This window comes from Misgurnus anguillicaudatus, chromosome 15 (genome assembly GCF_027580225.2).
Source record: "Misgurnus anguillicaudatus chromosome 15, ASM2758022v2, whole genome shotgun sequence".
NCBI classification, from domain to species: Eukaryota; Metazoa; Chordata; class Actinopteri; order Cypriniformes; family Cobitidae; genus Misgurnus; species Misgurnus anguillicaudatus.
This window is the reverse complement of record NC_073351.2, coordinates 15772518-15796078: the sequence shown is the minus strand read 5'-3', so window position 1 is coordinate 15796078 and position 23561 is coordinate 15772518. Positions and strand designations below refer to the sequence as shown.

The 23561-nt window shown below is 39.0% G+C and overlaps 1 protein-coding gene across 2 annotated transcripts; it reads right to left on the bottom strand.

Moving 5' to 3' along the window:
• Positions 1 to 6396: 6396 nt before the first annotated feature.
• Positions 6397 to 23288, bottom strand: LOC129419844 (extracellular calcium-sensing receptor). 2 transcript variants are annotated; one of them, XM_073853460.1, is made up of 7 exons: positions 20537 to 20647; positions 11245 to 11503; positions 10438 to 10729; positions 8708 to 9526; positions 8365 to 8595; positions 7603 to 7726; positions 6397 to 7490 (listed from the first exon to the last, which is right to left on the bottom strand). In XM_073853460.1, the coding sequence occupies exons 2-7, from the start codon at positions 11460 to 11462 to the stop codon at positions 6592 to 6594; spliced, it is 2583 nt and encodes an 860-aa protein (XP_073709561.1). In that variant the 5' UTR covers positions 11463 to 11503; positions 20537 to 20647; the 3' UTR covers positions 6397 to 6591. The 2 variants fall into 2 exon arrangements, with proteins under 2 accessions (XP_073709561.1, XP_073709562.1); XM_073853461.1 differs by lacking the exons at positions 6397 to 7490; positions 7603 to 7726; positions 8365 to 8595; ... (1 more) ...; positions 10438 to 10729; positions 11245 to 11503 and adding exons at positions 19285 to 20424; positions 20862 to 21092; positions 21428 to 22246; positions 22762 to 23288 and having other exon boundaries at positions 20537 to 20660.
• Between the last annotated feature and the right edge of the window lie 273 nt (positions 23289 to 23561).

Genomic DNA, 23561 nt, shown 5'->3' with positions numbered 1-23561 from the left:
TGGTGGGGAATAGGAACATTAAAAGTGGGGCATGAAAAACGGGAGGAAATTTGGTCACAAAGTTTTAATTCATGCAAAGTGATAATACATTTGCCCCTTTATTGGAGGTGTTTAATGTTGTAATGTTTTAAAATATTGATGTAATTAAATAAATTTCAAAAGTTAAACTTAAAGCCTAGTTGATTACCATTTTGTTGGGGCGATTGGGGACAGGTGGGGCTCGGAACCCTTTCCTACCTCCAAAGTGGGGAATGGCAGAAAAAGTTTGAGAAACACTGATTTAAATGGTTTGATACTCAGCCCAATCTTGTGTGCCCCTAGATCCTTCTTCCCCCAGTCAACATTATTCCTCCGCCTTTTCAATGCTGCGCTCACCGAAACACTCAACTCCTCTCACCGGATTGGCTGGAATAAACTGCACCGTTTGCAATCTCTGAGGCTCTTTATATACTCCTCTTCTTTTCTTAGGCACATCAATGCAACCGGAATCTTCGGCCGAACATACAGCCCGTGTGGCATCACAATAAGACATTTTTTTGCCCTTGATATTAGACCCTTCCTGTTTCTCCGATTTCGCCATCAATTTGTCGCATTGCCATGGCAGCACCGTTTGAGATATCAAAAATCCCTTTGCAATTTAGCAAGTGCAATGTCTCGACATCATGTTCACCACGTTTGGTGTCAATCGCATGAATTCCCTAGGAGGAGCCTACTTCCTGTTGGGCGGTTCAAAAAAGTGTGAGGGCGAAAGTTGTTCGGGTCAATGAGATATATATGGTACAAACTTTCGTACATGTGCGTACATGTTTGCACAATCTGTGCACCAATGGTTTGTTTTTGCATTACAATGGATGCTGCAGAGCCCCCCTGCCACGCCCTCGTTCCTTTGTCCGGTCGCAATCATGGACGACTCTGACATCTGTGCCAAATTTCAAGAGTTTTCGAGGCATGTTAAGGCACCCAAAGTGCCCAAAAGTGTTTAAAAAAATATAAAAAAATAGCTTTGCCTGCTGAATCTATAAATCATCATAAAATATATTTTATGTGTCTTATGACCATAAAAACTTATTATAAATTATTTGCTGCTGTTTAAATTATTGATAAATGTAACAAATAGATGGACATTTAAGTAAGCAATCATTGGAAATGTTTTTTTAAAGTCTTAAGTGACAACATAAATGGGGATTTAAATAATCTAAAAACTCTTATCAACTGGTTTTACATATGAATTATATCTGACAGCTTTTTAAAGCGTTATTCTACCTCAAACATTGTCAAGGTGAATGCAATATTTTCTCGGCCAATATAATCCAAGAATGTAAAGATCCACACACGTCCACAAAGCTTGTAAAACAAATATTGTGCTCAAACATCCATACATGAACTAATTGCCTAATCTGTGATAATGTATAAATGATTTGTGTGTAACCTACCATATATGCAATATTAACGAGCATAAACAGCATCCCATAAGACAAAATATTAATTTCTCTGGGCAAAAATGTTTTAAATATATGCTAAAAAAAATTGTAGAAAGTGAGGCCTAAATAAATGTATTTAGTTTAAACTTCATCTGTCAACATATTTAAAATGTATTTTAAGGGCAAGCAAATACATTTCAAATTTTGTAAATAATACTATATATATATATATATATATATATATATATATATGAAGAGTTTGGTTCCAAAATGCAATAAACGGCATTTTTGAAAAAACTGAGTTACTGCCAGAATCAGTATTATATCAGGTCAGTATTTAAAAGTAAATTCTTAATTTTATGCAAAATCCAATATACGCCGTGTTATTCTGTCATCTTTTCTCCTTTTTTTCCCAAAATGCAATAAACGCCACTCTCCCTTTTCCACAGAATGCCATAAATCCACTCCACAGATTACAGCACACCATTCACGCAATGTAAACAAGCAATGGCGGCGCGTTGAGTACACAGAATCCTAGTTTTTCTCATCTACTTTGTACTTCGTGATCAACAAACAAACAAAAACAAAATAATACTTTAATAGCATTGATAAGCCTGTGATGGTTTTCTGTGATGGGAAAGAAACGTAAGCCATCAAAATCTAACAATTTACATGAGAGGCACTCGGGAGACGGGTGCTTGTTTGCCCGGGTCGACAGGATTAAGTTTCTGTCATGATAACACATTGACCCCAGGGGATCTTATGAAAAACTTTCCATAATTTTACTCAAAGTCAACGAAAATCGAGCAGGACCAAAACATGTTACAGCTGATCGCTGTGAAAAGCGGTAAGCAACGACGTCAAGTATAACCGCAGCAATGACAGTGTTCTTGCTATGACAAAGTAAGTGTTTTGATTAATGACATTAATGTTTATATTTTAATTAGTGTGTACAACTAGTCAACTAAATTAATATAACATGGCAAAGATGAATGCACATTTATATAGGCTATTGATTCAATAGATCTATAGCATTTTGAATAAAAACTTGTCATGGATTTATTGCATTTTTTGGAAAAAATAATCAGTTTTTATAATAAATCTTTGAAAATCAAGTTATGGATTTGAATTTTTTATGTTTTTATAACCTAAAGATGCTATGTGAAAGTTTGTAACAGAAAATAGTGGTCACTTTCTTGGTATAGAAAACACATTTTTACCAAAATTTGTCAAAATCGATTTATTTCGTTTTGGAACCAAACTCTTCACACATATATATATATGTGAAGAGTGGCTTCACAAATGCTTATATATATATATATATATATATATATATATATATATATATATATATATATATATATATATATATATATATATATATATATATATATATACATACACTCACCTAAAGGATTATTAGGAACACCATTAATACTATGTTTTACCCCCTTTTACCTTCAGATCTGCCTTAATACTACGTGGCATTGATTCAACAAGGTGCTGAAAGCATTATTTAGAAATGTTGGCCCATATTGATAGGATAGCATCTTGCAGTTGATGGAGATTTGTGGGATGCACATCCAAGATGCTCTATTGGATTGAGGTCTGCTGACTGTGGGGGCCATTTTAGTACAGTGAACTCATTGTCATGTTCAAGAAACCAATTTGAAATTATTCAAACTTTGTGACATGGTGCATTATCCTGCTGGAAGTAGCCATGAGAGGATTTTAGTAAGCTCGTGCAAATTGTAGCCTCTTTTTCCTATTCGTAGTGTAGATGAGTACCCGGTAGGGTCTTCTGCTGTTGTAGCCCATCCACCTCAAGGTTGTGCGTGTTGTGGCTTCACAAATGCTTTGCTGCATACCTCGGTTGTAACGAGTGGTCATTTCAGTCAAAGTTGCTCTTCTATCAGCTTGAATCAGTCGGCCCATTCTTCTCTGACCTCTAGCATCAACAAGGCATTTTCGCCCACAGGACTGCTGTATACTGCAGGGGCGTAGCCAGAATGTTATTTTTGGGGGGTCCCATCTTAAAATGAGGGGGCAACTCATATATATGTACCGTTTGAGCAGAACATGCAGACACATAACCGCACAACATAGCTTGGTGATTATTCCTATTCAGGGCTTGACATTAACTTTTTTGCTCACCAGCTAAAGTGGCTAGTTGTTTTCCAAATTTACTAGCCACTCAGCATTTTCACTGGCCACAATTGTGTTGGTGGTAAATAAAGTTTATATGATTAAACTTGACTTTGGCATCCTAAATGCCTTTAATTCGAGCAAATTTACTTGGTTTAGCTAAATTAGATGCATATTGAATTTCAAATGCAGTCTGACCACCCAAATTAAGACTACATTTATTAGCTGGTATAAACCAGGTATATCAGTATAGATCATATCACATATTTTGGTGCATGAAAAACATGCAAGTAAGGCATAAGTAGATGAACTTTAATTGAATATATTAAAAGTGGAGCAGGGTGTAGTAGAAGATTAACTGAAAAGATAAACACAAAACTCCTCAACAACCACTTTAAATATTTATTAACAACAGCAGTAAATACTGTCAAGAAATGTAAATGAATTTTACTGTCAACTTGTTTATGCAGATTGTATTTTATAAGCTTGATCATGGTTTCTGTTAAAAGTTATTTAAGACTTTTAATAACAAATGTTGAAGTGGGCATTGTTGTTGCATTTAATTGATGCGCGAACCTCTCAGCTGGCGGGTTTCCTTTGATTTCGTGTGCATTCAGGTATGCGCTGAATTTCTCTCCGCTCTTGCCCTGAGAGTGTGCACGCAATTTATATCTTCAATCACTTCCATGCAATTGTTTTATCTTTCCCAAAGTGTGTATGCACTCAGACTGCGTCCTCTTGTGCATTCGCAAATCCATCAGCTCTCTCACACTCTCTGGAAGGTGGGGCTTTGGTCCACAACGCTCCGCTGATCGCTCGCGCGTCTCAACAAATGGTCTCTGTGCGTTGCACTGGGTAGAGAGTGCTCATGGGAGTTGTAGTTTCCCAGTTTCGCAATGCGCATTGTTTATCATTTCGCATAACTTTTAAGAAAACTACAATAAAAAAATTATATTCAACCTGCCAAAGTGGCAAGTGGGATTGGCTGTCTTACCCGCCACAGACGAAATCTACCCGCATTTGGCGGGTGTTAATGTCAAGCCCTGGTTCTATTACCCTTAACATGAGTCTATGAGGGCAATTATGAAAAGTGTCAATGATGTCATTGTACTCAGTACAGAAATCCACCAATTTACATTCGAAAAACAGCAAGGAAAGATTTACAAGCAAACATATTATACAGCATAAAATCACAGCATTTTTACTTCACTGTTTCATCAGCATAACAGCATACAACATAGCTCAGCGGCTATAATTCAAACCATGGGACAAATCATTGGGCATTATTATGCCGATCTGTGTCGTGGAAGTCTCACCGCTACACTTCTGTGATGTAGGCGTTTCTGTGTCCTAAGAAGCCTCAGGTGCCACTTCACTTACTGTCGCAGAAGCAGACTCAGATGATGTAGATGGCACATTTTCTCCTTCTAGCTCATCTTTACGTGCTTTTTTGAAAAAGTGTAATATTGTACTTTGCGTGCACGGCTGCCATTGCCACCGAATATTAATGAACTCTCATGTGAAGATGACAGCGTAAGTTACGCACAACAACAGGTGACATGAGCTAATCCAATCAAGTTTAAAAACAGATGCATCTTACCGCACAGCATTTTGATTGGTCAATCTATCAATCAGACTAAGAAATCATCATTTTCTTATTTTATTTATTTTATTTTAAGGAATTGGAAATCTGAGGGGGCCGGTCATGTAAATGAGGGGGCCAAGGCCCACCCAGGCCCCCTCGTGGCTACGCCCCTGGTATATGTTTTTCCCTTCTAACACCATTCTTTGTAATCCCTAGAAATGGTTGTGCGTGAAAATCCCAGTAATTTAGCAGATTGTGAAATACTCAGACCGGCCCGTCTGGCACCAACAACCATGCCACGCTCAAATTACCTTTATTTCCCATTCTGACATTCAGTTTGGAGTTCACTAGATTGTCTTGACCAGGACCACACCATATGTGTGTGTGTGTGTGTGTCTGTGTGTATGTACGCACGCACGCACGCACGCACGCACACACACACGCGCACACGCACGCGCACGCACACGCACACACACACACACACACACACACACACACACACACACACACACACACACACACACACACACACACACACATATATACACAGTACTGTGCAAAAGTCAAAAGGCCACCATTACCAGCTTTGTTGTTTTAGCAAAGTTTTAATGTCCATCCATATTTATTTTTCACTCTTTTTTTCAGATACAAACAGAAAATACAGGAAATATGTACACAAAATAAAAAATAAAAAATTTCAGAACTAAATGTCTTCTTCCGACATCAGTCAGTATTTAGTGTGACCTCTTTTGGCACGAAACACCTTGAGCTTTTTTGAGGAGACTTAAGTCCTGAAGTCATTCGATTAGAATTAGAAATTAGGATTTAATTTCATTTAGGTTTAAGAGATCCTGCAGTTGCCTGCTATTGCTCAAGTTGAAGGGAGTTTACCCTAAATACTTGACACTTCAGCTTAAACTTTTATGCTGTTTTAATACTACATACACTTTTACTGTATTTTCTGGTTGTATTCTAATATACTGAGAAATAATTATATATGATCACTATACAATTGCAAAAACAACAAATCTAATGGTAGCATGGTGGCCTAAGACTTTTGCACAGTACTGTATATATATTTGTATTGGCCTAAATATATTTTACATATATGCTTAATACATTTTAAAATGCAGGGTCAAAAATGAATGCTTGAAAATCTTTCTTGTTTGTTTGTTTGTTTATTTATTTTATGTTGTTATGAGACACAGTACATCTAATTAAACATTATGCAAACAAAACCTTCATCACATTTATATTCCTCTTTACTTATCATTGAAAGCAAACTACTGTAATACATGTATGCAACCTCAAATTATGTCACCATAACTTTACTATTTAGTACTTCTACATGTATATATATTTTATACACTTTTCATTACATTATATATTTCCCATATGAAAAGTGCTGTCTTTGCAGAAAATTATTTTATTATTTAACTTTTATCTCGACATCATGTTCTTTTTTGTATTTTTCTCAGGTCTAAGCAGAATGATGTAACACTTCGGGGTGAAGATACACAGCAGCAGGCCGTAACTGGAGGCCAAAATGGCGAAAATCTCCACAGCCACTGTGTACTTGCCCGGCGAGCTTACATACGCTGGAACAAATGCAATCCACACAGCACAGAAGATCAACATGCTAAAAGTAATGAATTTAGCCTCATTGAAATTGTCTGGAAGCTTACGAGCAAGAAAAGCCAGCAGAAAGCAAATAAATGCGAGCAGGCCGATGTAACCCAGCACCAGTACAAATCCCACCACTGATCCTACTGTGCATTGCAGGATCACCCGAGCACCAAGCTCTCCTCCTGCACTTTCTGTGGGCAGAGGAGGAGCCAACAGCAGCCACAACAAACATATGACAAATTGAACCAGTGTGCAAAAGAAGATGCCTGCCCTCTGCTGGACAGGACCGAAGTACTGCATCAGGTTAGATCCTGGCAGAGTGGCCCGAAAAGCCACCAGCACCACCACAGTTTTACTGAGGACGCAGGCGATGCAAATCACAAAGCTCACTCCAAACATCGTGTGACGTAGCATGCAGTTCCACGGCGCAGGTCGACCGATAAAAACGAGTGCACAGAGGAAGCATAGCGTGAGAGATACCAACAGAAGAAAGCTCAGCTCTGAGTTGTTCGCCCGCACCAGGGGTGTGTCACGATGACGGAAGAAGGTACCCAGAACACTGGTGGTCAGTGTTGCTCCAGTTACAGATAAGACGGTCAGGACAATTCCCATGGTATCTTGCAAAGACAGAAACTCCACAACCTTTGGGATGCACATTGTCCTCTCAGTGTTTGACCAAAACCGCTCTGGACACCTAATACACTCTGCTGAGTCTGGAGGATGATGTTTATAGCAAAGATACAGATTTGTAAAACAGTAAGATTTGTCGCTAGGGTTAAAAAGTAATGATCTTGTCATCATTAACAAATGTAATATTTTTAATACCTGTGACATTACTGATTTCCCCTGCTGCACAAGGAAGGCAGTCGAAGCAGCAGACAGGTTTTCCTTTTTGTACAGCCTTCCTTGTGCCTGGGAGACAGCTCATACTGCACACAGACACAGGCACCTGAATTACAGAGGAAGAAAAATCCATCAACACAATATCTGACAGTACAACAAGCACATAAAGGAGAACAATGCTTGATGTGGTGAGCCATTTCTATAAAACACACATACTGTGCAGATTCTCATAAACATAGTCATAGGCTCATCTCAAAGACATGTGTCTCCGCTCTCCACACATTAAAGTATGTTATCTATGACCTATAAATGTAAATGGATCATAGACACATGTACAGTTTAACTTACTTTGCTCATTTTTGTTTGTGTATTATCAGTGGTTCTCAAACTTTTTCCGCGTGCGGCCCCCCTTGTGTACAGTGCATTCCTTCGCGGCTCCCCGAAAGAAAATTTATGACAAAAACTGTTCTAAAATGTAACATTTTAATTAAACAAAACATATTAAGTTATACAAAGTAGTGCTGTTGGTTAGTAGCCTTGTTTTTTTTTTTTGTTTAATTACACAGAATTCATGATAAATGAATGTATTTTATAAAATGTCATAAAACTGGGGCCCCCCTGGCACCATCTCGCGGCCCCCCTGGGGGCCCCAGACCCCAATTTGAGAACCACTGTATTAAGTGACCAAATATCTTAAAGCCACTGAATTTAAGGAAAAAAGAACCCTAGTATCTCAATGCCTACCTGGTCTGCCCAGCCTCCTCCCCAAACCACCCGCTCAGAGTTTATGTTTAGTTCCTGTCCTGGTCCTTTGGCTGCATCAAATTGCCCCACCTGGACAAAATTCACTGCTCCACTTTCATCTACGTGCCAGTTCATAATGTCATAAGAGGCAGATGGCTCTCCATTATCTTCAAAGTAGACCCGCTCACCTACAGGTGTTGTGAAGTTTACAGCCTTTAAATACTGAAGAAGCTGTAAAAGACAACAAAAAAGAAAATATACAGCAGCTATATGACAAAAAAAATCAATGCAAAGTGTTGGTCTAATGTACAAAACCGAAGATAAATTCCTATCCTCTGTGTACCTGTCTTGGATTTATTCTGTGCACATCAGGACATTCTCCATGTTCAAACAGCCCTTTACCAGGCTGACAGGCTATCATGTTATGAATAGCATTAGCAATAGCATAAACAGCTTTATACACATTATAAGTGACTCTCAGCTGTGAAACATCTGTGTAAATGCGTCCATGTTCCTCCACATTCTCTGTGCCCGTGCATCTTGGTTTTTCATATGAAGGCTGCCAGTCTTGGGCCAGCGAGCAGCCAAAAATAGCTTCCAATACATCTTTCACAAAAGGTTCATTTGGTTGCTTCAAAGGATTGAGCTGGGCAAGAAAAGCACCAAGACCTTGAATATCAGCCCTGCGCAGGGCAAAGCCAATGGTACCAGCGAGAAGAGGAATGGTGGCCAGGTCAAAAAACTGTATTGAAGTGCTCCATGCTTCTGTGGCTATCCACTGTCTGTTGGTCACATTCTGCACCCTCACTTCTTTGAACAGAATTTTAATGTCTGTTCCGATGGCAAAGGTTACCACCACACGAGCTGTGGAAGTCCGGATTTTCTCCACAATCCGCCTGATTCTGCTCTGTGAGAGCGATTTAGGAATGAACTCCAGGTAGTCCACACAGACTCCTGTACCTTCTAGTTCTTTCAAGAGCAGCTGAATGCCACTTTTACCATAGTCATCATCTCCTGCAACCACACCGACCCAGGTCCAGTCCAGCAGACGCAGCAGACGGGCCATGGCCTTGGCCTGAAAGGCATCGCTAGGAACGGTGCGCATGAAAGTGTGAAATCTGCGACTGTCACTGAGACAAGCACAGGAGGCAAAGTAACTCACCTAAATAAATAAAACACACAGAGCTGAGGGGAAAACAGTATAAAATGGGTAACAATTTGGTAGAAATTCTGGAATTCGTAAGAAAAAAACAAAAGCACCCATTTAACACCTGTTAAAAGCAATGAAATAATACTTATTGTTTACTAAATATGGGATAAAACTTTACTGTATATACAGTACAGTAATAGCTCTTTGAAATGTGCCTTTGCAAAAAAAACTTTAGCAGAAAAAAAAGTAAGTTTTGTATGCCAAATTTATAAAACATGGTCACGTTCTCCTGACATCATTGGCGCCTGTTTTGAGTTAAGTTTGGGAAAAAAGCAAAATAACATCCCTTTATATTTTAAACAATTTATAATAGTGTTCACATAACAAAGTCTTTGTGTAAATCATGAATACTGTATGTGACTTCAACTCTTAAGTTATCTTAAACACTCTGAAAATTTACACAATATAAGAGGGGTGATGTGAGAACATACAGTACAGTACTAAGTCAAATTTTTGCTATACTGAAAAAAATAAAGGCTGGATTTACTTTAAAATATAGTGCGTCATTTTTGCATCCATTTTTTAAAGTAAGTTTCATGTTGAATTCTACGCAATTTATACAATTGGGAACCATTTTTAGCACTACAGAGCACCAATATAGACCTCTGTAGAACCATGAGTGCTGCTAAAGCATGACCAAAACACCACTTATGGTATAACATAGCACAATATGGTTCTACACATGTGCTACACAGGTTCTACATAGATGATGTTATAGCACTAAAAATGATTTCCAATCATTTCAAGCCAGTGAACCACTTTTAGTGCTATTTAGCACCAATTTTTAGAGGGTACTTAAAATAATAAGCAGTCACTGCGTATGTAATGGAAAAAATAAGTTGTTTATGGTGATTTTACAATACCATGGGTATATCAAACACTCCTAGTGTGTCAGCCACAACTATTGAGGCAGAGGAACGGGCGTCTCCGATAATAACTGGCACCATTGGGGCTCCGTTGCACTCTGCTCCTGACACCGTCTCCTCCTGCCCGGTTACCAAAGCTAAAGCAGCACTCAGGGTCGAACCCTCGGCGAGACAAGTGTCAGCTATCAGATACCCCAGAGTAACATTTGGAAGCAGGATAGGATCACGATTAATCTCCTCTACTGTGAAGATCATTGCTTTCAGCCAGCGGTATGAATGAAGGTTAACACTGAGAAAAAAATACAATTTGGTAAAAACTGTTGCATATATAAAGTTAAAAACAGATTTTATCTCAATATAACAAAATCTTGCCATTCAATTTCAAACAGTTTTGTCAGGTAACTTATAAACATATTCCATGTAGTTAATTGTTACTTAACTTATACTAGTAAACTTATTGAATTATATTATTTAGTTAGGCCACCTAAATATTTTTAGGTTAAATAGGTCAGTAGCATCTTTCTTAAGGCAACAACTGGACAGTTTACATTTTTGGAGTTTATGTTGGATTACATTGGTAACATTTTACAGTAAAGCTCAACTTGTTAACAATGGTGAATGAATCACTTAACATTAAGTATTTTCACAGCATTTATAGATCTTGGTTACTGTTCGTTAATACAAATAAACTAATATAGTTAACAAATGAAACTTTATAAAAAATGTTACCACAGAACCCCTCAATATCTAAACAATGGACAACCTTGTGATTATGTACATTCAATATATTCACAATATACTTACCTCTGGCAGTGAGCTCCATGCTGTGATTGAATAAAGTCAAGGTCAGGTTGTGGTGCTTCTACATGAACAGGAAACAGACCACCAATGATCACATCTCCGTCTTTATACAGACTCTCTGAAACCGATCTGCCCCACAGACCACAGGACAGACCTGCACCACACACCTTGACTATTTCAGCAAGGAAGCCGACCACCCACAACAACACAATCAAACCCATCACTTTACACACTGAGAGAGAAAGTCAACAAGTGCAGGATCCTGCAAAGAAAGGGAAAGATGATAAGCCCACTTTTATAGACTTGATTTTGCCCGAGGCAAAAGAACATGCAAAACAGGTGAGTAGGGACATAAATGGTGCGTATAATTGGTGCATTCTTACTAAATTATCATGTTTTGCATGTGAGCAAACAGCAGAGAATATCAATTAAAACAATGGCTTTTTAAAAAAAAAATAAACAAACTGAGCGTGTGTGGTTGTGTGACCTTGTAATGAATATGTGTTGTTCATGCTACATATAAATATGCCTTAATCCATAAGACTCACTGTTAACTGTGTGCTCTCAACTTGTATTATGTTTTTGTTTTGTTTTGCTTTTTTAATTGAATGATTCTACACAGACACCTGTGAGTGTTAATGTGGGTGTGTACCTAATGTGATTGGAGTGTTAATAAAATCACCTTGAGTGAGCGCAGCTGCTGCTGTGCGTTTGAAGTCAGTCACATCGTTGCGTCTACTCTGTTAACAGGTTATGGGCCCAGAGTTAGTCAAGATACACCGCGTTTTTTGTTTTATAGTGTGCTGAAGTAGCACCATGAGTAACGCGAGAAGATCGTCAGAACATAGCGGTCGCTGGTCGCGGCTTTTGTTCGATGGGGACGAGAAAAATTATGAACTCTGGGAGACAAAGTTTTTGGGTCACCTCCGGCTGCAAGGACTGAAAAGGATTATCACTTCGGAGCCCGAAGGTGTTGAGACACCGGAAGAAGCGGCGTCAAATGCTGAGGCATATGCAGAATTGATACAATTCTTGGACGATAAAAGTTTATCGCTAGTGATGCGGGAGGCAGCCGATGATGGGCGTGCAGCGCTAAAGATTTTGAGAGACTATTATGCAGGTAAAGGAAAGCCACGAGTAATAAGCCTGTATACTGAACTGACCTCGCTTCAAAAACCAAGCAACGAGAGTGTGACTGAATATGTTATTCGTGCGGAAACCGCTATCACGGCATTACGAAATGCTGGAGAGACTTTGAGTGACGGACTGCTGATAGCTATGGTTCTGAAGGGGCTTCCTGAGACTTTTAAACCAGTTGCCATCCATGTAACGCAATCAGATGAGACGATAACATTTGCCGAATTCAAAACTAAGCTTCGAAGCTACGAGGACATCGAGAAGATGCGTGCCCCAGCCGCCGAGGACAACGTAATGTCAGTGCGGGCGCGACAAAGGACGGCGAGACCTGCCAGCGCAAGTTCAACTGAACGTGGAGCTGAGCAGGCTGCAGCGGACGTGGTGTGCTACAGGTGTGGTCTGAAAGGACACATATCTCGCGCTTGCCAGCGCAAACTGTGGTGCAGTCACTGCAAAAACAACACTCACCGTGACTCAACCTGCAGAAGGAGACGGCGTCAGGACGCAACGTGGAGGGCCGCAGAGAAAGGGACAGACGAGTATGTATTCCTGGTGACCGATGGGGCGGCAGGATCCCAGCCACGGAGCCAGGGTATCTACACGAGAGGCCTGATGGTCGATTGCGGTGCAACCTCGCATATTGTCACAGATATCGCCAAGTTCAAGAGGTTTGAGGATGACTTCCAAGCCGGGACACATTGCATGGAGTTGGCTGACGGCACAAAGTGCAAAGGAGTGGCAGAGCGCCGAGGTGATGCAGAGGTCTTCTTGATGGACAGCAGAGGACGCCACCTCAAAACTATGCTGAGACGGGCGCTGTACATTCCCTCTTACCCGCAAGATATATTCTCGGTGCAAGCAGCGGCTGACAGCGGAGCAACGGTGATTTTCAAGAAAGGCGAGGACATTCTGATGCACAAAGACGGTACAAAATTTCCAATACATGTACATGATAGACTATATTACTTGCATACAGTACCTGTTGAATGTGATGACCGAGTTAAGGGATGCTATGATTTTAAAACATGGCATGAGATATTGGGACACTGTAATTTTGATGATGTTAAAAGTTTAGAGGGTATTGTTGATGGTATGAAAATTAAGGGTCCAATGAACAAACCTCCATCTTGTGAAGTGTGCACCCAAGGCAAGTTTACACAAACTAGAAACAGAAAACCTGATGTGAGGGCTAAAAGACCTTTAGAGTTAGTGCACACAGATTTAGCAGGGCCAATACACCCAGATTCAAGAGAGGGGTACAAATATGTCTTATCATTCACTGATGATTTTTCCAGTGCAGTGTTTATATATGCCCTTAAGAATAAAAGTGACACACTGCAAGCAACAGAGAGGTTTCTTGCAGATATGGCCCCATATGGTAAAATTCAACGCCTTAGATCTGATAATGGTACTGAGTTTACTGGAAAACATTACAAAACACTTTTGGTTAAGAATGGTATTAAACATGAAACCTCCGCACCTTATTCTCCCCATCAAAATGGTACAGCGGAGCGTAATTGGCGCACACTGTTTGACATGGCACGGTGCATGTTGATAGAGAGTGGTTTACCTAAAGGTTTGTGGCCTTACGCAGTGCAGACAGCAGCCATAATCAGGAACAGGTGTTTTAACAAACGCACCAAACAGACACCAGTACAGATGTTAACAGGGAGAAGGCCCAATCTTTCCAAGATGCAAAAGTTTGGTTCAGAGTGTTTTACTTATAAACAAGATAAAAGAAAACTGGATCCAAGATGTGAAAAAGGTGTTTTTATTGGTTATGACAAAAGCAGTCCAGCATACATTATCTATTTCCCTGACAGCAGGAAAGTGCAAAAGCACAGGTTAGTCAGGTTTATTTCTAAGACCTGTGTTGAGCAATATACTCAGACCACCATTGTAGATGATGATGATCTGGAGCAGAGGGCCAATAGGACTAGGCAGAATTTGAATGCAAATACAGTAAATGACCAGGTTCCAGTCAAACAGGAAGAAGTGAGTAGCAGTCCTCAGACCCAGACAGTTGAAGCTATGCCTGAGCCTTCAAGGTACCCTTCTAGAGAGAGGAGGAGGCCAGCCTATCTCCATGACTATGTTTCTCAACAGGCATCTGATGAGGAAACTGATCAGGTACAGATTAACATAGATTACTGTTATAGAGTGACATTTAACATACCTGTAACTTTCACAGAAGCTGTAACCTCAGACAGATCAAAAGAGTGGGTTGCTGCGATGGATGAGGAGATGCAGTCACTTAGAGAAAATAACACATTTACCCTAAGTAGATTGCCTGAGTGTAAGAAAGTAGTGGGGGGTAGATGGGTTTATGCAATCAAAAACAACATAGATGGTTCTGAAAAGTGCAAAGCACGTTATGTAGCAAAAGGATACAGTCAGAAGAAAGGTGTAGACTATGAGGAGACATTTTCTCCTACAGCTAATTTAACAAGTATCCGAGTGATAATGCAAAAAGCAGCGCAAGAAAACCTGATTCTGCACCAAATGGATGTAAAAACTGCCTACCTGAACGCACCAATAGACCATGAAATTTACATGGAACAGCCAGAAGGCTATGAGGTGAAATCAGACACAAATGAAAAATTGGTTTGTAAATTGGAAAGATCTTTGTACGGGCTAAAACAATCTGGCAGAAATTGGAATAAAGTACTACATGAGTACCTAACCAAAAACCATTTTGAGCAGAATCAAGCTGACCACTGTGTTTACACATGGGAAACAGAAAATGAAAAAGTGATAATTGTTATATGGGTTGATGATTTGTTGATTGCTGCAAGTAATGAAAATGTACTCAAAAATGTGAAGGACATGATTACAGAAAAATTCAAAATGAAGGACTTGGGCAAACTCAGGCATTTTTTGGGAATTGATTTTAACCAGAGTGAAAACTGTGTGAAAATGTCACAAACAAAATATGTGGGAAAAATATTGGAAAGGTTTAACATGCAGGATTGCAAACCTAGATCCACACCCTGTGAACAAAAATTAGACTATACTGAGTATGCCGAAAAGATGACTGATGTGAAAAAATATAGAGAGGCAGTGGGAAGCCTTATCTATCTGACCATCTGTACTAGACCTGATATAAGCTTTGTGGTAAGCAAACTGGCACAGTATTTCACAGAGCCAACTGTTGAGCAATGGGCCACAGTTAAACATGTACTGAGGTATCTTAAAGGTACAATTGACAAAGAGCTGTGTTATACAAAATGTAATGAGACACTGGGAATAAAAGCATACTGTGATGCAGATTGGGCAGCTAGTAATGACAGACGTAGTACAACAGGCTATTGTGTGAGTCTAACCAAATGTGGTGCTTTGATTTCATGGAAGACCAAGAAACAGCCCACTGTCGCACTGTCCACTTGTGAGGCAGAATATATAGCACTAGCCACAACCATCCAAGAATGTCTCTATCTTAAACATCTGTTAGAAAATCTTGATCAATGTCAGTACTTACCACCTAAAGTATATGAAGATAACCAAGGTACAATAGCTTTAGCAAAAAATCCCGTAAGCAGACAAAGATGCAAACATGTAGACATCAAGTATCATTTTATTAGGTCTACTGTAAATAATGGTGTAATCTTGTTAGAGTATTGTCCATCTAATGAAATGGTAGCAGATGTATTGACAAAGCCTGCAACCAAGTGTAAGCTGATGAAGTTTGCTGCATTTATTTTCGGGAAATGATGTTGCATATATTTACCATCATGTACTGTGTGACACCAAACAAGCCCTGCTTTAAATGCACTATTTTCATTGTCATGTGAGAGCAAGTGGGGGTGTTAACTGTGTGCTCTCAACTTGTATTATGTTTTTGTTTTGTTTTGCTTATTTAATTGAATGATTCTACACAGACACCTGTGAGTGTTAATGTGGGTGTGTACCTAATGTGATTGGAGTGTTAATAAAATCACCTTGAGTGAGCGCAGCTGCTGCTGTGCGTTTGAAGTCAGTCACATCGTTGCGTCTACTCTGTTAACACTCACAAAATTGAAAGTTGAAATAAGTTACAGCAACTCATCACGAGTCAAGATAAAAAATGAAAGTTGATTATACTTATGCACTTGTTTATAGTGTAAAGGTAAATGAAGAAAGATCAGCAATCTTTATGCCAACAGTTGATTATTCTGTTTTCTTGAGCTCTGAGAGAAAACTCAATAAATGCGGGGTTGTTTAACCCATAGTTGGGTCAAATATTGACAAACCCAACAGATGGGTTAAACAAATCTATTCTGGGCTATTTAAACTCAAATGCTGAGTTGTTTCAACCCATAGTTGGGTAAGATCAACCCAGCATAGGTTTATTTATAACCCAACTGTTGGGTTTCTCCATATTTGACCTAACTATGGGTTAAAGGGGACAGAGAATGAAAAACCATTTTTACCTTGTCTTTGCTGAATAATGGTAGTCTACCCGCATTCACGAACATACAAAAAGTGCTAGACATGCTAAACATCTCAGTCTCATAGAAATTCCTCTTTTAGAAATGTCAGCCAGAAAACGGCCCAATCTGAAAAACTGATGCTTATGACATCACAGGCATCTCACTGCCCCTCCATTTTAAAATAATTGGCTACATTTTTTGAGTGGCAGCAAATCAGCCAATCAGTAATGAGATTACAAGTTAAGCCAGTAGGGGGAGACAAATATGTGCAAAACCACTTGTTTAAAATCCCCACCCTAATAGAGCTATCTGAGAGAGGTTTTTAGGAAGCTTCTAAGGCATTACAGACCCAAACAAAACAAAAATTTGTCTACATGTCACATCACAGACAAAGGATAAATACCCTGTTCAATCGTTCTATGTCACCTTTAAAGCAACCCAACGTTTTTTTGAGTAAACGATTTGCACAAACGTTACTATAACAGTTTTACAGTAATTGAGATAATGTTAATAATAAGATTTAATGTTGAAATCAGATTTTACGTTATGGTCTCTAATCAGAGAACTAGAAAATGTTGAGGCAAAAATGATACATGACTTAAGTGTTTACAAGTTACATAGGGCAGGCCCAAACACAAGGTGAGCTTCATGGAGATGCTAACTCAACATACAGTTTACTCTGCCCTATTCTAGCAAATTTCCAGATTTCTTGGAAAAACAAAATAGCCGATGTGTTTATTAATATTCTTTGTGTAAGTCATCATGTTATTCTGGTGTCAATCGCATTAATTCCCTAGGAGGAGTATTTAATAGTTCACTGCATGCAACTGTAAGGCTTAAATATGCCTTAAAAATGAATGTAAAAGTTAATTGCATGCAACTGTCAAAAAAATCCACCTTTGTGAATGACACACTTCATGGCGCCTGTTGGTGGCACTATTCCCGGGACTCACAATAGGCACATCGATGCAATCGGAATCTTCGGCCGAACATACACCCACGTGGCATCAAAATAAGAAATTTTTTCCCCTTGATTTTAGACCCTTCAACACTTCGATTTCGCCATAAATTTGTTTCCTTGCCATGGCAGCTCCGTTCGAGATATCAAAAATCCCTTTGCAATTTAGCAAGTGCAATGTCTCGACATCATGTTCACCATGTTTGGTGTCAATGAATCCCTAGGAGGAGTATAAAAGTTCACCCCATGCATTTTAGAAACAAATTTGCTTTGCTTGCTGAATCTATAAATTTATCATAAAATATATTTTATATGCTTCATGACCATAAAAACTCAAACAACTCAAGTCATAAAAAACCTAAGCATAACACAGAGTGTTAGCCAAATCAGTAAATTATGTGCTGCTGTAAAATTATTGATAAATGTAACAAATAGATGGACATTTAAGTAAGCAATCATTGAAAATGTTTTTTTAAGCCTTAAGTGACAAAGTAAATGGGGATTTAAATAAGCTTAAAACTCTTATCAACTGCTTTTACATATGATTAATATCTGATGGCTTTTTAAAACATTATTCTATCTCAAACAGTCATGGTGAATGCTATAATGCTATAAGACCCACACACGTCCACAAAATTTGTAAATCAAATATTGTGCTCAGACATCCATACATGAACTACTTGTCTAATACATGGAATATTAATGAGCATAAACAGCATCCCATAAGACAAAAAAGTAATTTCTCTGTGCAAAAATGTTTTAAATATATGCTAAATAAAATTTTGTGAAAAGTAAAGCCTAAATAAATGTATTTAGTTTTAACTTCATCTGTCAACATATTTTAAAATTTATTTTATGGCAAGCAAATACATTTCTAATTTTGTAAATAATAGTATATATAATGTAAAGTCAAAAGGCCACCATTACCAGCTTTGTTGTTTTAGCAAAGGTTTAATGTCTATCCATATTTATTTTTCACTCTTTTTTTAAGATACAAACAGAAAATACAGGAAATATGTACACAAAATTAAAAACAATTTTTTTTTCAGAACTAAATGTCTCTTCAGGCATCAGTCAGTATTTAGTGTGACTCTCTTGGCACGAAACACATCTTGAGCTTTTTTAAGGAGACTGAAGTCCTGAAGTCATTCGATTAGAATTAGAAATTAGGATTTAATTTGATTTAGGTTTAAGAGATCCTGCAGCTGCCTGTTATTGCTCAAGTGGAAGAGGAGTTTACCCTAAATACTTGACACTTCAGCTTATACTTTTATACTGTTTTTAATTCTACATAAACTTTTACTGTATTTTTGGTTGTATTCTAATAAAGAGACTGAGAAATAATTATATATAATCACTATACAATTGCAAAAATAACAAATCTAATAATAGCATTGTGGCCTAAGACTTTTGCACAGTACTGTATTTGTATTTGCCTAAATATATTTTACATATATGCTTAATACATTTTAAAATGCAGGGTCAAAAATGAATGCTTGAAAATCTTTTTTTGTTTGTTTGTTTATTTATTTGATGTTGTTTACTGAGACACAGTACATCTAATTAAACATTATGCAAACAAAACCTTCATCACATTTATATTCCTCTTTACTTATCATTGAAAGCAAACTACTGTAATACATGTATGCAACCTCAAATTATGTCACCATAACTTTACTATTTAGTACTTCTACATATATATATATTGTATACACTTTTCATTACATTATATATTTCCCATATGAAAAGTGCTGTCTTTGCAGAAAATTATTTTATTATTTAACTTTTATCTCGACATCATGTTCTTTTTTGTATTTTTCTCAGGTCTGAGCAGAATGATGTAACACTTCGGGGTGAAGATACACAGCAGCAGGCCGTAACTGGAGGCCAAAATGGCGAAAATCTCCACAGCCACTGTGTACTTGCCCGGCGAGCTTACATACGCTGGAACAAATGCAATCCACACAGCACAGAAGATCAACATGCTAAAAGTAATGAATTTAGCCTCATTGAAATTGTCCGGAAGCTTACGAGCAAGAAAAGCCAGCAGAAAGCAAACAACTGCGAGCAGGCCGATGTAACCCAGCACCAGTACAAATCCTACCACGGATCCTACTGTGCATTGCAGGATCACCCGAGCACCAAGCTCTCCACTTTCTGTGGGCAGAGGTGGTGCCAACAGCAGCCACAACAAACATATGACAAACTGAACCAGTGTGCAAAAGAAGATGCCTGCCCTCTGCTGGACAGGACCGAAGTACTGCATCAGGTTAGATCCTGGCAGAGTGGCCCGAAAAGCCACCAGCACCACCACAGTTTTACTGAGGATGCAGGCGATGCAAATCACAAAGCTCACTCCAAACATCGTGTGACGTAGCATGCAGTTCCACGGCGCAGGTCGACCGATAAAAACAAGTGCACAGAGGAAGCATAGCGTGAGAGATACCAACAGAAGAAAGCTCAGCTCTGAGTTGTTCGCCCGCACCAGGGGTGTGTCACGATAACGGAAAAAGGCACCCAAAACAGTGGTGGTCAGTGTTGCTCCAGTTACAGATAAGACGGTCAGGACAATTCCCATGGTATCTTGCAAAGACAGAAACTCCACAACCTTTGGGATGCACATTGTCCTCTCAGTGTTTGACCAAAACCGCTCTGGACACCTAATACACTCTGCTGAGTCTGGAGGATGATGTTTATAGCAAAGATACAGATTTGTAAAATAGTTAGATTTGTCGCTAGGGTTAAAAAGTAATGATCTTGTCATCATTAACAAATGTAATATTTTTAATACCTGTGACATTACTGATTTCCCCTGCTGCACAAGGAAGGCAGTCGAAGCAGCAGACAGGTTTTCCTTTTTGTACAGCCTTCCTTGTGCCTGGGAGACAGCTCATACTGCACACAGACACAGGCACCTGATTTACAGAGGAAGAAAAATCCATCAACCTCACAACAAACCTCTTACAACACAACATCTGACAGCACATCTAGAACACAACTGATTCATTGCATTTGTGCTTTCCTTTTAAATAAAAATATAGGCATACATCCCTACTTTCTTTAGACAGATATAAGAGCTAAAATACATGTAAATCAGAAAAATAATGGACTCCTACCTGGTTTGCCCAGCCTCCTCCCCAAACCACCCGCTCAAGGTTTATGTTCAGTTCCTGTCCTGGTCCTTTGGCTGCATCAAATTGCCCCACCTGGACAAAATTCACTGCTCCACTTTCATCTACGTGCCAGTTCATAATGTCATAAGAGGCAGATGGCTCTCCATTATCTTCAAAGTAGACACGCTCACCCACCGGTGTTGTGAAGTTTACATCATCTAAATACTGAAAAAGCTGCAAAAAGACAACAAAGATGCATGAACATAAAAATTGGCATCATTAAATGTACTTAATATATAAATTAACCCATGGCCAAATGTACATAAATGCTATGTTTATAACTACTTTAAATTCGGCATGTACATTCAGTGCAATGCCAGATACAGATGAGCCCTCCCCAGCTACGCCTGGTTTTGTTTAGAGTTATGCTGTTCTTACTTTTTGTTTATTTGCTTTTTTCGAGTCACCTTTGGTTTGTTTACCAGTGTCTTACAAACATTATGGGATGATTTTGTCAAGCTGTATGTTAGTACAGTATGTCTTGTAAACGCACTGCAAATCAAAATTACCTGTCCAGGCTTTATTCTGTGCACATCAGGACATTCTCCATGTTCAAACGGCCCTTTACCAGGCTGGCAGGCCATCATGTTATGAATAGCATTAGCAATAGCATACACAGCTTTATACACATTGTAAGTGACTCTCAGCTGTGAAACATCTGTGTAAATGCGTCCATGTTCCTCCACATTCTCTGTCCCCGTGCATCTTGGTTTTTCAAATGAAGGCTGCCAGTCTTGTGCCAGTGAGCAGCCAAATATTTTTTCCCACACTTCTTTCACAAAAGGTTCATTTGGTTGCTTCAAAGGATTGAGCTGGGTAAGAAAAGCACCAAAACCTTGAATATCAGCCCTGCGCAGGGCAAAGCCAATGGTACCAGCGAGAAAAGGAATGCTTGATGAGTCAAAGTATTGAGTGGTGGTGCTCCATGCTTCTGTGGCTATCCACTGTCTGTTGGTCACATTTTGCTCCACCACTTCTTGGAACAGGACTTTCAGGTCTGGACCGATGGCAAAGGTTACGACCACACGAGCTGTGGAAGTCCGTATCCTCTCCACAATCCTCCTGATTCTGCTCTGTGAGAGTGATTTAGGAATGAACTCCAGGTAGTCCACACAGACTCCTGTACCCTCCAGTTCTTTAAAGAGCAGCTGAATGCCACTTTTACCATAGTCATCATCTCCTGCAACCACACCGACCCAGGTCCAGTCCAGCAGACGCAGCAGACGGGCCATGGCTTTGGCCTGAAAGGCATCACTAGGAACGGTGCGCATAAAAGTGTGAAATCTGCGACTGTCACTGAGACAAGCACAGGAGGCAAAGTAACTCACCTGAATAAATAAAACACAGAGTTGAGAGGAAATTGTTACAAAAGTAAAGCTATTCTTATCTTTTATTATTTTTAAGATGGGCTGTTTTCATGTACTCTGTTTGTATATAGTTTAACTGATGTGAGATGAATGAAATGTTTTGAAATTACGCTTCGATAAAAACAAAAGTGCATCATTTTGGGGAAACTGAATAGCACAGTTTTTAACCAAAAAAGAAGTACATTTAAACATTTTGGTTACAGATGCAGTGGCTCAGCTGGTAGGGCTTAATGCTAGCAATGTCAAAGTTAAGGGTTTGATTCCCAGGAAAAACAGAAATGATAAAATGAATACATTGAATGTGCTAAGTTTTCTTCACTAAGTTTGATAAAAGCATCAGCAAAATGCAAATGTGCAATGAAAATTATACAGTATAAAAAATAATAAATATAAATTAAAAAATTACTCAACCAACTAGCAAAATTAAAAATTCAACGCAGAAAGCTAAGAAATATACAGAATGTTTTTTTTTATACCATAGGGATGTCAAACACTCCCAGTGTGTCAGCCACCACTATTGAGGCAGAGGAACGGGCGTCTCCGATAATAACTGGCACCATTGGGGCTCCGTTGCACTCTGCTCCTGACACCGTCTCCTCTTGCCCGGTTACCAAAGCTAAAGCGGCACTCAGGGTCGAACCCTCGGCAAGACAAGTGTCAGCTATCAGATACCCCAGAGTGACATTTGGAAGCAGGACAGGATCACGATTAATCTCCTCTACTGTGAAGATCATTGCCTTCAGCCAGCGGTATGAACGAAGGTCAACACTGAGAATTTTTTACAAAACAATAAGAGCTGTTGCATTATTTTGACAATAAATTGAACATGCAGTAAACTCTGACATTAACATACATTTTTTGTTAAGTAACCTAAACAAAATGTAAACATATTTTTTTTAGATACTGTATGTCTAAATTAACCTGAGAACATTAGGTACAAATATTTGTAGGTTTAGTAGAAATAAAACACCCTTTATAAAATGCACTAAATAAGCACTTTATACTTTGACCTATAGTAAGATTTAAATATTTTATGCGATAGCAAATATTTTAAATCTCTAAACAATACTAAAACCTTGCTATTGTATGTGGTCACACCATACTCACTCCTGGCAGTGAGCTCCGTGCTGTGTTTGAGTAAAATCAAGGTCAGGTTGTGGTGCATCAAAATGAACAGGAAACAGACCACCAATGATCACATCTCCCTCTTTATACAGACTCTCTGAAACCGATCTGCCCCACAGACCACAGGACAGACCTGCACCGCACACCCTGA

Excerpts from the sequence above, each read along its gene's own strand:
- LOC129419844 (XM_073853460.1), bottom strand. The coding sequence starts at position 11,462 with ATGGGTTTGATTGTGTTGTTGTGGGTGGTCGGCTTCCTTGCTGAAATA. Across the intron at positions 8,596-8,707 it reads ACAGAATAAATCCAAGACAG|CTTCTTCAGTATTTAAAGGC; the intron begins GTACACAGAGGA and ends TGTCTTTTACAG. Across the intron at positions 7,491-7,602 it reads GGAAATCAGTAATGTCACAG|ACTCAGCAGAGTGTATTAGG; the intron begins GTATTAAAAATA and ends ATCATCCTCCAG.